Raw genomic sequence first — 14,137 nt, forward strand, 5'->3', positions numbered from 1 at the left:
ATGTGTTCAATAATAAACAGAATTATAGAGGAAAACAATTCTATTGAAATTCAGTGGACAATTTTGGGGACTTTTGGTTGAGTCTTGCTTTAGTGAAGTATGCAGAACATGGGACTTTGTTGTTAGAGACCCCAGAGTTGGTTGTGAATTGTAGCTGAAAAAGAAACTCAATCCTTGGGGAAGAGACTCAGTGAGCTTAGCTGGACTGGTCTTAGAGTGGACACACCATCCAATCAGGCCACTTCAGCTTGTGGGACCAAATGGGACTTGTGTCTCCCCTCCACATACACCCCATAAACACAAGGACCATGCTGTGAGGCCTCACCCTAGGTCTTCAGTGGAGTGTGTATCAGCCATACTGGGATTCTTTTTCCATTCATCTAAACCTCTCTTGGAGAAAGGAAGAATCCTTTTATATCAGCTAGCCAAGCCTCTCCTAGGGCTCTTCGCAAGCTTCTAGAGGTTTGGGATCGCTGCTGCTCACTCAGGACCAGGTGGCAGAACAGGGGAATCTTGTGATGACTCTTCAAAGTTGAGTCGGGGCTGGAGAGAGGAGAGTCTTAGCCTCTTTAGAAGGCTTTGACCCAAAGACCTGCTCTACTCCTTAAGGTTGCAAGGGAGAAAATGCCCAGGTGGGGAAGAGAACCAGAAAAAGAGAAAGCCTGAAAATGGCAGCCATGTTCAGTGTCCTCAGGCTCCATGGTCACTGATGAGCAGAGCTCATGAGGGATATGAAATGTCGCCACACTCCAGACCATGTGAGGACATGTGCACCCCCCCCCCCAAAGCTTGGTCCCTAGCAGGAAGAAACATTCATGAAATATCTCAGGGAAATCTGGTAAGATCCACTTGATGCCAGTGTGAGTGGTACTGGAAGAATGGACTGGGGAGAAATAGAGGAGGAGGGAGGCCAGGAGGAAAGCACCCCCCTTCCCCACCCCACCCCACAGTCCGCAAGGCACACTTCAGGAAAGTGCTTATTTCTTCCGGCCTCCACCGCCTTTGCCCGCCTTGCCCGCCTTGCCCCGGCCCTTCTTCCGCTTTGTCTTTAGCATTGACCTGACCAAATAGCCCCTCCAGAAAGCCTGGATGAGAGTGGCTGCCCGCACCATGAGGGCCATCTCCTTCTCATCCTCCAGCTTTTTCTTGGATTTGATAAGTCTCTCGTCCCTGATCTGCTCAAACTCCTGGATCAGGACTGCATGTTTTACCCTCAGCTCTGCCAGTTGAGCCTTCTCCTCAGTGTAAATCTCATCAAGTTCTTCATATTCAGTCTAGAGGGAAGAAGGATGCCAAGGGTCAGTGCTGGAGGCAGTATACATTGGATGACATTGAGGGATCCGTGGGATTTGGAAAAGGGGGGATACGCCTTTAGAAATACTTAGGAAAAAACCATGGACCTTATTCTTACCTCCTCAGGAAAAAAAAAAGGTGATTGAGAAACTATCAAATGCAACTAACCTATATGCTAACTTTTTTATATCTATAAAATATTTATGATAATTTATACTAGTGGTTCTCCAAGCATGGTTTGGGTTCCCTGGGAGTTTCCCTTCAAAGGACCAGCAGGTTAAAACTATTTTCATTATAATACTAAGATACCTTAACTTCTAATATGGTAAATATCAATAAATATATATTTGCAAGTTCTTTGGGGTCTTCAATAATTTTTAAAAGGACAAAGATGTCTGGAGACCAAGAAGTTTGAAAACCATTGATCTATATTGTGAGGCATCTTTGTCAAAGATATGAAAAGGTAACAGGAAGTCTTCTGCAAATGATCTTCCATAGCAGGCCATATCTTTAGCCATTACATGATAAAATGAAAGGTACAAATACAAGATCACACTGTATTGTTATTTTTTTAAAAGCATTGAATTGCAGAGAACAAAATCTTGCCTTAAAGTCTCTTCTCCAACAACCTGCCTTCTATGCATGTGTCAAAGCTCCTAGAAGAAACTTGGAATGATGTGATCACTGAGGCAACTTTGTTCAGTGATACTTCACGTAGTAAGGTCTAGGGAATTAGCCACTATCATAGAGGATATCCAATGTAAATCAGTCAGCTATTAATCAGTATGTTGATGAAATACTGATAAAATAAGCACCTACTGGAGATATAAAGAAAAGCAAGTCCTTGTCCTCAAGGAGCTTAAGGTCTGATGGAGGAGACAATTTCCAAACAACTGGCAAGTGAGCAGTACACACAATGAGATGGAGATAATTAATGAAGGAAAAGTGCTAGAATGAAGGAGGATTGGGAAAGGCTTTTGGAGAAGACAAGATTTAACCTGGGAGAAGGAAGCCAAGATGCAGAGATGAGGAGGGAGAGTACCCCTGGCCTGGAGGAGGGCCAGAAAAAGTCCAAATGGGTCTTGTTCAAAGAAGAACGAGGAGACCAGTATCACGAGACCAGAAAGGACATAGAAGTGGCTAAAGAGTAAGAAGACTGGAAAATGTGGGGGGGGGGGGAGGGGAATAGGCTGCAAAGGGCTTTGATAACCAACAGTTACACATTTGATCTGAGAGATGACAGGAAACTACTGAAGTTTATACAGTTAGGTGGGGTGTGGGGAGACATGGTCAGACCTGAACTTTAGGAAAATCCCTTTGACAGTGTAGTGGATGATAGACTGAATGGAGAGAGACCTGAGGCCTGCAGTAATGTAGGTGTGTGATGATGAGTACTACATAGAGTAGAGGAAGATTAAAAAGATTAAATGTGCAAAAAAAGGAAAATCCATAGATCTTGGCAACAGACTGGGTATGTGGGAGGTAAGAAAGTGAGGAGTCAAGGATAATAATTGGGTGTGAGCCTGGGTATCCAGGAAGATGGTGGTGCCCATGACAGTAACAGGGAAGTCTAGAAAGGGAGAGGGTCTAAGAGGAAAGAGAATGAGTTCAGTTTTGGACCTGTTGAGTTTAAGATTCAAGATCTCTAAAAAGCAATTAGAGATGGGAAATTGGGAGAGAGTTGGCTAGGTAGATTGGATAATTAAATCCATAGGAGCTGATGAGATCTTCAAGTAAAGTAATATAGAGTGAGGAAAAGAAGAGAGTTCAAAGCAGAGCCCTGTGGGCTACCTATCATTATCAGGAGTGAGAGAGATGAAGAAAAGTAAAGAATTCAGAGGTGAACCATGAGAGAGTAGTGTTCCCAAAATCTAAAGAGAAAAAAGGATCATGGAGAAAATAAAACTAGTATCCAAGACTGCATAAGGGCTAGAAGAATGAGGATTGGGGAAAAGGCCATATATTCAGCAATTAAGAGATCATAGGTGGTAGATAGGGCACTGACCTTGGAGTCAGGAGGATCTCAGAATCCAGCCTCAGATTTATTAAGAGACTAGTTTCTGTTGAACATTGAGGTTGGAACTCATAAAGAATCCAGAGAGAGTGAGAGGAGAAGTTGAGGCACCTAGAGCACGTGGTCTCAGTCACAAAAGGGAGAAGTCAAATAGGAAAGCAGCCCATGGGGTCCAACTTGCAAGGAATTCTGCATTGAGAGTGAGGGTTTCTGTTTCCCATGCTTGCCTCAATTGTGTGGAAAAGATCAAATGCAGTAGCGTTGGCCAGCCTGACTCCCCACAGCGGGAAAGTCAAACGAATGAAAAATGTCCACTCTCTAGACCAGGACATACAGATGCATGAAGAGATAACAAGCGAGTCTCTCAGGACCTCCACCTTTGGCAGATGTGCCAGCCAGTGAACTGAGCCCATAATTGAACAGGACAAGAAGTCAATCAGGTTGCCTGAGCTGTTAATGACTAAAGAATCTTCTGAGATAGAGGCCCTTCTCTTTACCATCTGTATTCTTTTGGTGATAGTGTTGATCATCAGAGTTGGGGAATATCACCACCATCTCCCCAAAATTAGAATTGTGGGTGGTGGGTATAAGTGGCCTATCACCTCAGAAGAACTGTAGAAGTGTGGCCTCAAGAATATCCGAGACATCCGACTTCAAAAGGAGGTGGGCTGGCCTTGAAGCAAGACCAAGCCTTGGAGGGAGGTCGGCCTGTGGGCGTCATTACTATTCACACAATGTTGAGATCTAGAGGAAGGCTCTTGGGATGTTGGGTGGAGGATCTGTAGGACTGATGAGAGGACAGGGACAAGAATGGCAGAGGATGAGAAGGGGTGCACGATGCTGAAGGATCCCCAGGGCCAGAAGTACATCAGGTACTTAACTGTTTGCCGAGTGTTGAATAAGGGCACCATGGTTGGGGGGGGGGGGGAGTTATTCAAGTATTGAAAGGAAGGAAGAGATTAGACTTGTTGGGCAGTACTGAGAAAATTTCATCTGAATGTTAGGATGAACCCCGTCAACAAGAGCTGTCCCTAAGTGACCCAAGGGGCTGTTGCTGGAGGCCAGTGCCTCCCACCCCCACCTTCACCCCCTCCCTGCCCGGCATCATCCCCAACTAAGGACACTGTAGAAGAACTACTGACCTTAGGTAGAGATTGGAACAATCTGAGGTCCTTTCCAGCTCTGACCTTCTCAGAAATGTTCTGACCCCCACCCGATCCCCCATCCTGCTCTGCTCTCTTCTTCCCAGGGCAGTAGACAGACGAAGAGGTGAATGAAGATGATCTGAACGTTAGACGAAGCCAAAGGGAACAGTCAATCCAGCATTACTAGGGAGTGATGAGGACCCGGAGAGGATTGTTCCCATGCCCTCACCCAGGGCTATGACAGTGGCAAAAGCACTGAGAATTTAAAAGGTTTAGCCACAACCAGGCCTGCCATGAGAATGTCATCCTTCTAACAAGGCTTGCCCAAGATCACACAGCTATTAAATGTTGGGTCAAATTTGAACCCAGTTCTCTAGATTCCAGGTGTTTGCTCTTCTCATTGTCTCCTTTTCTTTCCCAATTTGTGAGTTTTCTTCAAAACTAAGTCCTAGTCTAAAGAATAAGGTAAATAAGCTGGGATCTTTGAGATAATTCTATGGGAAAAAAAGGAGAGAGGTGTTATGTCAGAGACCCCTACCTGCTTTTCTCCCATATCAGTGTCATATTTCTGGATCCAGTTCTCTATTTCTGTCTCTAGTTTATATTTCTTCTGAAAAACAGAGAAAAATCAGAAAAACAAATGATTTAATCTTAGTGATAGAGGATTGGAGACCTGACTCTTTGTCCACTTGATCAGGACCCCCTGGGCACCTCCTATGGGTGCTTCTCATGATTTGTCCTCTCAGACAGCCTAGCTTCTGTCTCCCAGGCTCAGTTTCCCTTATCTAAGAAACCATCTCTCCCATTCTTCACAGATGAGACATGAAGATGAACATCATCTTTCAGGTGTCTACAAGTCCTAGGCAGATGCTGTGTAAAAGAAGGCACCACTAAATGGGCTGAGACCAAATTCTCCTGGGTTCTGATATCAGACAAGGTCTAGGAGCCTCTTGGGTAGCACATGGCTAAGGGGAGGGTCACGGGAAGATACTGCCTTCGTAACTACAGGAGGGAAGAAAGGCTCTTGGGTTTGATGGGAGCCAGAGACCAGAAGAGGCCAACAGGGTGCTTCATTGCTGTGGTGTGGAGGGTTCATGTCTTGTCTGAGCCTCTTGCACATAACCAGAGCCCTGTATCTATTTCCTACCAGAGCCAAGTTCTTCCTGGACCACCTGTGGAAATGTCCCATCTCAATAATCCTTCTTCCCAAGCCTATCTGGGAGTTTTCCTTGCTCCTGGACTCCTTTCTCCCTGCCATACCTTTCTGAGGGCCTGTTCGATGTCCCGGTTCTCCATGGTGAGGCTGTGGTACTGGGTCCTAAGCTTGAAGATGTCCTGTTGGATCTTAGTGATCCGGTTCTGGGAGGCCCGCAGCTCGGCCTTCTGTTGCTTCTCTGCCTCTTGCTTAGTACGTAGCAGGTGGCTCTCTGAGAACTTGAGCACCTGGTGCAGGTGGCTTTTCAGTTCCCGGATGACAAATTTCTCCTTCTCCATCTGGACCAGGGGAAAGGATAGAAGGCTCCATCAGTCAAGGATGGAGACCCTGGGAAGGCAGCCTGGACCTATGGGGGATCTGGAAATCAGCCCCTCCATTAGGGAGGCTGGAAAACTCCCCATTGAAAGCCACTGCATGCCATATGGGTGGCATTACCCAGATGGTAGAGGTATTTGATTAAGGGGGAGCGGAGCATGAAGGAATTAAATGAATTAAATTCCACCATCCCATCTTTTGAGTGCTCTGTCCTCTTGCCCTCACTGTCAGTCCACTCTAAACCAGGAACCAGAATTAAATCTGGAAAATTTTGAACATTGTTTAGCATTTTATTAATGCTTAATAAAGGCTTATCATTCATAATTAAAGTGCCAATCTGGAAGATAGCAGATGCTGTGGCTGGTTTGAGTGCCAACCCCAACACCATCAGCAACAATTACCACTTAGGTTTTCAGAGGATTTTACATCCACAAAGGACATACCTAGAGCCATCCCTTTTTTTTTTTGAAAGGCAGTGAGGTTAAGTCACTTGCCCAAGGTCACACAGCTACGTAATTATTAAGAATCTGAGACCAAATTTGAACTCAAGTCCTCCTGACCTCAGGGCCAATGCTTTATCCACTCCACCACCTAGCTGCCTTAGAGCCATCCTAAATCATGCCCCAGGTTCTGAGTTATCCCCACACCTACCTCAGTATCCCTGGCTTTGACGGTGGTATCCAGCTCTGCCTGAAGATTCTGGATCGCATCTCTATTCCTCTTTTCCCGGAGGGCAATGTCGTCCATGAATTCGGTCTTCTCCTTCTCCTGCATGGGACTGGTGAGGAGCTTTTCGAACACATAGCCCCTGAATTCATACAAAGCTTGGATAAAAATGTCAGCCTCTTCACTCCTTCCCGTGACCTGGCTGCGAAGGATTTCCCCTGCTTGGATGTTGATTAAGAAGAGTCTCAGGGTATTGCGGGTGGAACTTTTCACCTCCTCTTTGAGGAGTTTGAGCTTCCGTTTGTGCTCCTCCAGGAGGAGGCTCAGGCGGCTGTCCCCCGATTCTGCAAACTCCTGCTCCTCTTCTTTCACTTGGTTATTCAGATCCAGGAGGGTACTGCAGAAATCCTCATGGTCTTGGACAGCTTTAATCAAATGATCTTCCATCAGCCCCTCCAAAGATGTAGGGTTGTACGCAGCGATCGACAGCAGAGTGACCAGCTCCACCTTCCGAATGGTTTCATCCAGGACCGAGATGATCCTCTTGGACTCGATGGTTGCGAGTTTGGTCTGAGTAGGATCCATGTTGCTGGAGGCTGTGCATGATAACAAGGTCTTTCTGGAAGGTAGTCCAGCAGTCAACGTCAACCTACTACTAGTGGTGATCTCAGAGCCCTGGTAGAGAGGGGCCACGATCACATCTGTAGACATGTTGCAGGCAGGGGCCTTTTCCTAAAAATTGATCTTGGTTTCAGGAACACTAAAGTCTCATCCTTGGCTTGACAACTTTGCACATTAGACAGATTTTCCACTCTTACCTTGTGATTTCTGAACATGAGAAAAAGGAATAGTAAGTAGAGAGACATCCTAAAGGTCTGACTGATGATGTTTGTCCTTCATTCTCAAAGAGGCCCATGACATCAGGGAGGTGATGTCATGACAAGCACACGAATTGGATTGGAGTGAGGGGGACTGTGCTAAGTCACTAGCCTCACTCTCTCTCTCCTCCAGAGTCATCTGGGTCCAGAGCCAGACATCAATCAGGGTGACTGAAGATAGCCCTGGATGTGAGGCAGAGTGAAGGGACTGACCCAAGGTCACACAGCTAATAAGAGTCAAGTGTCTGAGGCCATTTTCAAATTCCTGTCCTCCTGACTCCAAAACCAGTGCTCTATTCACTGTGCCACCTAGCTGACCCAAAGTTCTGACTAGCGTGGCAACAACTGTAAGCTATGACCCAAGATTCAGGGTTTTTCCATCACGTGCAAATCTTACTCTTGAATCCTTAAGGGAAAGTATCAGTTGGCCCTACCAGAACCTCCAGAAGGTTGGGGTGATGCTGCTGCTGCTCATTGTTAGGGGGATAACTTGGGGGCTTGAAATGGAAGGGCCTAGCCTATTTCCATTAATTTTAATCAAAAAGAATTTCTGTCTGATGAATAATTTTGAAGTAATTTTTAATATTGTTTTAGAAAATCTATGGTAGACATCAGAAATCAAGAGCTTATAATTAATTAAAGGCATCTAACTTTTTATCTATACATAAATAGGTACATGGGCCACTGTGTGGCACTGTGAACAGAACACCATGCCCAGAGTCAGGATGACCAGAATTCAAATCAGGCCTTAGACACTTGGTAGTTGTTTGACTTTGGGCAAGTCATTTAACCCTGATTGCCTCCCATCCAGGGCCATCTCCAGGCATCCAGATTCCTATCTGGCCACTGGACCCAGATGGCTCTGGAGGAGAAAGTGAGGCTGGGGACTTAGTACAGCCCCCTAACTCAAATTCAATTCATGTGCTCATCATGACGTCACCTCCCTGATGGCATGGGCTTCTTTGAGAATGAAGGACAAACGACAACTACTTGCCTAGTACAGAATACAAAAAGGAAAAAAACCAAAGTAAGCTGATAACTCCAAAACTGAGGCTGGGGCAGGGGTGGGGGGCAGGGAGCTGATTAAATGTACCACAAGCAATCTATGCATTAGGGGCCAGAGGAGAGATAACTATGGAAAGGAGCCATCAGGGAAGGCCCTCAAATAGAGGACACAGAAGCTTGGTGAAGAAACAGGATTTTGTTTGTTGTCTAACCTGCATGGAGCTGGAAAGGACCTCAGGGCTGTCCACCCAAAACCCTTCCTTTTACAGATGAGGACACTGCAAGGCCAGGGGAGTGGTAAGGCTCGCCTGAGGCCTGAAAGATAGTCAATGTGAGAGACATGATTTCAACCAGGGTCCTCTGACTCCAGAGAGAGCATCCTTGCCACGTACATAACAAAATAACAAAACATCTGATGTCCCTTCTATTACCAAGGATCTTCCATGTTGAGAATATCAGAGATGGTAGAAACTTTGGAGCAAGGGTTCAAATTCAAATAGAGGGGCAGCTAGGCGGCGCAGTGGAGAGAGCACTGGCCCTGGAGTCAGGAGGATCTGAGTGCAAATCTAAGCTCAGACACTTAATAATTACTTAGCTGTCTGACCTTTTGCCTTGCAAAAACCACAAAAAAAAATTCAAATAAAAACTGAGGTCACAAAACTATACTTAAAGATCCAAGAAGACACATAATGAATTAGAAAACTACATATTAATCTTATCATGTTTTACTGTATTTTTATTTATTTTGTTAAACTTTAGATTTTAATCTGGTTCATGGAATTTTGTGAGCTGCATATGGCCTGCATATATTTGCTATCTCTTCCTTTAGAACAAGGGCTGTCAGAGCTGGGAGAATGTTTAGAAACTGTCTAGTCCATACTTTTACTTCCTCTTTAATAGATGAGGCAAATGTGGCTTAAAGATGGGGAGCTTTCATGGGAAGCTGGAGGCAAGGCCAGGACTCCTGGCTTCCAGAACTCAATGAACCTGAAGTTACCTGCCAACTCTGGTTCTCTCACCTCCTGGAGACACAGGGTGGGTTTCTATACAGCTGATCCACATAGAAGTACATTGGTCAAATGTACCTCTTTGAGTGGTCTGTGTCCAACCTTGAGCTCAAGGTAGACTAGACATGGAGCCTCTGGAGAACAGTGAGGAGACCCACTTGGCTGAAGCAAAGGGTTTGCATAGGGAACAAATTACATTACAGCTCCAGGCTCTAACCAGAACTGTGATGTCCTTCCTCTCTGGGACTCCACCAGACTCCTCTCCCATGCCACAGAATCCCTTCACCCTGAAAGCTCATTCTACACGGGTCCTCTCTTCCAGCTTCTCACACCGGAAGAACCCTGCCCCCAGCTCCCAAGTCTTGCCTTCTTATCAACCAGTTGCTCCCAGGACCTCCAATGGAAGGAGGAGACCCAGACCAAATATGTGTTCCTCCTTCTCCAGGCTCTCCTACCGATTCATTCCATCTCAACCTTCTTTACCAGGCCTCTAGAACTAGATACAACCCACCCCCCACCCCCAACTCCCTTTTCTTGTCTCCCCTATTGAATGTAAACTCTTCAAAGGCTGGGACTGCTAATCTTTCTCCTATTTCTATTTCCAGAGTTTAACACAGAGCTAGGTTTATAGTAACATTTAATAAATGCCTGCTGGTTGACTAATTTTCTTTCTAGACTAGCAGAATCCTAGGTTAACTGGCAATTAACCAAGGAGAGCAGAGACAAGGATACGGCACACAAGAGTGGAAAGAATGCTGACTCTGGAGTCAGGGGATCTGAGTTCAAGTTATGCCTCTCAAGTTTACTGCCTGATTGACCTTGGACAAGTCAATTCATCTGACTGTGCCTCAGTTTGCTTATTGATGAGAGGGTTGGATTGGATGATTCTTAAGGAAGGTACACAGAAAAAGGTGGTGAAAAAGTAAGGATGCTACCATGCTAGAGTCACCATATACATGCTTGAAATTAAGGTTAACAGTCAAGAAAGAATAGGAGCTTTACAGACACGTGGTCTGTCTTTATATATTTTGGTTTTACCTTGCAATCTTATTTTTCTCATTTTCTTTTCCTACTAAGATTCACTTTTGAATATTTGTCAAAGGAAGGTAAATGCATATTTTAAAAATATGCCTCAAAAAGAGGATGTCCTGCTCTAGAAAGGGAAAAAAATTAAAAATTAAATGTCGGGGCGGCTAGGTGGTGCAGTGAATAGAGCACTGGCCCTGGAGTCAGGAGTACCTGAGTTCAAATCCGGTCTCAGACACTTAATAATTACCTAGCTGTGTGGCCTTGGGCAAGCCACTTAACCCCATTGCCTTGCAAAAACTAAAAAAGAAAAAAAAATTAAATGTCAGCATCTTGATCAGCATTCAACACATATCTTCTGATTGGTCATGCCTAATGCTCTAGTCCTGGACACTTTTAGTTAGTCAAAAACATGCCATGGCCAGAAAAGAATCTTAGAGCATGGTATTCTATGTTCTTGGAATTCTATGTTTTACTGAAAATATTTTTTAAAAATGAAGGCCTTTTCTTGTAATTAGAAAAAATAAAATACTATTGAAAAAGAATTCTATATTCTCAAACCTTAAAACATAGAATCGCAAAGATTAACTGGGATGATCTTTACAACAGAGAACATCAGAGCTGGAAGGAACATAATAGACTATCTGAGACAGGAAGAGTTCTGAGAAAAAAGATTCCAGAACTGGAACAAACCTTAGAATGTGGATTGTCTGAGCTGGAAAGTCATTTAGATCATAAAATATCAGCACTGGGAAGGTCTCCTCCTCTCTGGTCTCCTCTGAACTCTGTAGATCAAACAATTTGAAGGCAGAAAGATCAGTCCAAGGTCACACATAGAATTAGTATCAGAGACAGGACTAGGACCCAGAACAGCACTAGGCTCCCCAATCCAAGGCTCTTCCTATGATGGCTTTCTCACAGAGAGGCAGCAGGATCAGGTCCTAAAATCTAACTAACTGGTAAAGATCAGAAAAGGCAGAATCAGAAGTGATATAATCACTAGAGGATGCTTAGACACCATCTGGCCAGAAAGAAGAAATAGATAAGGAGTTTGGGAAACACCTACATACCTGTCACAAAGGCATGACAGGGGAGTGATGTGAGACTTCAATTGTCCACAAATCTCCTGGGGTCTCTAACCATCAAGGGCTGAACATTTGACTTGCATTTGTGATAATTTCTTCAGCCAAAAGAGGCTGGAGGAAGGGTGGAGGCAAGATGGCAGAGTAAAAGCAAAAGAGGCTGATGTGTGACCAAAGGAAAATCCTATTCTGGATCTGTTTCTCACCAATATGGAAATAGGATGAAAGCCATGGGAACCTTGAAAAGAAGGGACCACTCCACCTTAAGAGTCTATAATAGGGTGGCTGGGTGGTACAGTGGATAGAGCCCTGGAGTCAGGAGTACCTGAGTTCAAATCCAGCCTCAGACACTTAATAATGACCTAGCTGTGTTGCCTTGGGCAAGCCACTTAACCCCATTTGCCTTGCAAAAAGCTAAAAAAAAACCCCAACTAATAGGCCAGTAGCTGAAATTCTAGCACTGATTATTCAGGAGTTGGGTAATAAATACCCCGGCGGGAACTGGGTGGCCCAATGCATAGAGTGCTGGGCCTGAATTAGTCAGGAAGACTCATCTTTCTGAATTTAAATCTGGCTGTGTGACCCTGGGCCAGTCACTTCACCCTGTTTGCCTCAGTTTCCCCATCTGTCAAATCAGCTAGAGGAGGAAATGGATGAAACCAGTGTCTCTGCCAAGAAAACTCCAAATGGGGTCGAGAAGAATTACATCCAAACACACATACATGTAAATATACACACCTGCATGCACCTATAAACATGCATCTACCTGCACACAGGCACCTAGATTGGACAGCCGGATGGATGAGGCAGACACGGCTGTTGGGTCTCCCTTGGGGGCTCTCATCCACACACACACACACACACACACACACACACACACACACACATGTGCACACACATGTAGTTATACACGCCTGCGTGCACATGTGAACATGCATCTACCCGCACACAGGCTCCTAAATTAGACAGCCGGATGGATGAGGCAGACACGGCTGTTGGGTCTCCCTTGGGGGCTCTCATCCACACACACACACACACACACACACACGTGCACACACATGTAGTTATACACGCCTGCGTGCACATGTGAACATGCATCTACCCGCACACAGGCACCTAGATTGGACAGCCGGATGGATGAGGCAGACACGGCTGTTGGGTCTCCCTTGGGGGCTCTCATCCACACACACACACACACACACACGTGCACACACATGTAGTTATACACGCCTGCGTGCACATGTGAACATGCATCTACCCACACACAGGCACCTAGATTGGACAGCCGGATGGATGTGGCAGACACGGCTGTTGGGTCTCCCTTGGGGGCTCTCATCCACACACACACACACACGTGCACACACATGTAGTTATACACGCCTGCGTGCACATGTGAACATGCATCTACCCGCACACAGGCACCTAGATTGGACAGCCGGATGGATGTGGCAGACACGGCTGTTGGGTCTCCCTTGGGGGCTCTCATCCACACACACACACACACGTGCACACACATGTAGTTATACACGCCTGCGTGCACATGTGAACATGCATCTACCCGCACACAGGCACCTAGATTGGACAGCCGGATGGATGAGGCAGACACGGCTCTTGGGTCTCCCTTGGGGGCTGAGATGGCATGGGGGCGCTAGGAGGGGGAGGACTGCGGGATCTTTAACCCAACGGATTACCTCCTCGTCTCCGCCGCGACCCCGACCCCGGAGACCAGCCCTCCTTCCCCTTAACCCACAGCTTCCCTAGTCTCCAACGTGGCGGCGTTGCTAGGCTACGAGTAAACACCTAAGCCAGAATAGCCATTTCCGGGGCGGGAATTTCCTAAGGGTCAGATTGACTTTACCAGTCGCCACTAAACGACGGGCATTTCCGGTTAGCTACGCCCCCCCTCCCCTCTTTACCCACTAGCCAATAGGAAGAGCCGAAACAGATGCACTTAGGCTGGGAAGAGTAGACACGCGGAGAAGGTGGGAGGAGTAGAAGGGGAGGAGACTTGCAAGGAGAAGCATGCAAGAGGCGGGGAAAAGGGCAGGGAATTTCCAATAAGAACCCTCGCTAGGCCTCCGGAAGAGCTCACGAAAGGCGAGGGGAAGCTACCGCTTAAGGCTGCCGGGGGGCAAGGAAGATGGAAGGGCGTTTCTTAGAGCCAATCAAAGGATAAGCTATCCGTCGGATCAACCAATGAAGTTTGGAGCCTTAAGTATCTTCCCCGCCTCCTTCAAGGATGCAGAAGGCGGGGAAAAGAAAAAAGCCCAATCAGAGCATCGCAGACTGGGGAGGGGGCGGAGCCTCACCTTGTTCCCCGGAGAACGGAAGGAAAGGGAAGAGGGGGTGAAGTGGGCGGGGAGAAGGGAAGGGCATCCCAGCGGACCAATCAGAGAGCTGCAGTGTCGGTAGTCAATAGGCCTTGGGCGAAGGGGGCGGAGCCACGGCGGGGACGGGGCTGGGTGGGGGGAGGCCGAGAAGGGGACGGAG

The 14,137-nt window shown here is 46.4% G+C and overlaps 1 protein-coding gene across 6 annotated transcripts; it reads right to left on the bottom strand.

Annotated features, from left to right (window-relative positions):
- Positions 1 to 964: 964 nt before the first annotated feature.
- On the bottom strand, positions 965 to 14,132 carry DRC10 (dynein regulatory complex subunit 10). 6 transcript variants are annotated; one of them, XM_074205818.1, is made up of 6 exons: positions 13,957 to 14,132; positions 11,259 to 11,350; positions 6,635 to 7,477; positions 5,713 to 5,946; positions 4,991 to 5,062; positions 965 to 1,274 (listed from the first exon to the last, which is right to left on the bottom strand). In XM_074205818.1, the coding sequence occupies exons 3-6, from the start codon at positions 7,358 to 7,360 to the stop codon at positions 978 to 980; spliced, it is 1,329 nt and encodes a 442-aa protein (XP_074061919.1). In that variant the 5' UTR covers positions 7,361 to 7,477; positions 11,259 to 11,350; positions 13,957 to 14,132; the 3' UTR covers positions 965 to 977. The 6 variants fall into 6 exon arrangements, with proteins under 6 accessions (XP_074061919.1, XP_074061920.1, XP_074061917.1 ...); XM_074205819.1 differs by lacking the exon at positions 13,957 to 14,132 and adding an exon at positions 13,564 to 13,696; XM_074205816.1 differs by lacking the exon at positions 13,957 to 14,132 and adding an exon at positions 13,339 to 13,458.
- Positions 14,133 to 14,137: the final 5 nt, after the last annotated feature.

Source organism: Macrotis lagotis, chromosome X, assembly GCF_037893015.1.
Source record: "Macrotis lagotis isolate mMagLag1 chromosome X, bilby.v1.9.chrom.fasta, whole genome shotgun sequence".
NCBI lineage: Eukaryota > Metazoa > Chordata > Mammalia > Peramelemorphia > Peramelidae > Macrotis > Macrotis lagotis.

Bases quoted from the DNA above. Each gene is read 5' to 3' on its own strand.
- DRC10 (XM_074205822.1), bottom strand. From the start codon at position 7,360: ATGTCTACAGATGTGATCGTGGCCCCTCTCTACCAGGGCTCTGAGATC. The intron at 5,063-5,712 runs GTATGGCAGGGA...TCTGTTTTTCAG, and splicing joins TCGAACAGGCCCTCAGAAAG to AAGAAATATAAACTAGAGAC. The intron at 1,275-4,990 runs GTAGGGGTCTCT...TCTTCCCTCTAG, and splicing joins CTGATATGGGAGAAAAGCAG to ACTGAATATGAAGAACTTGA.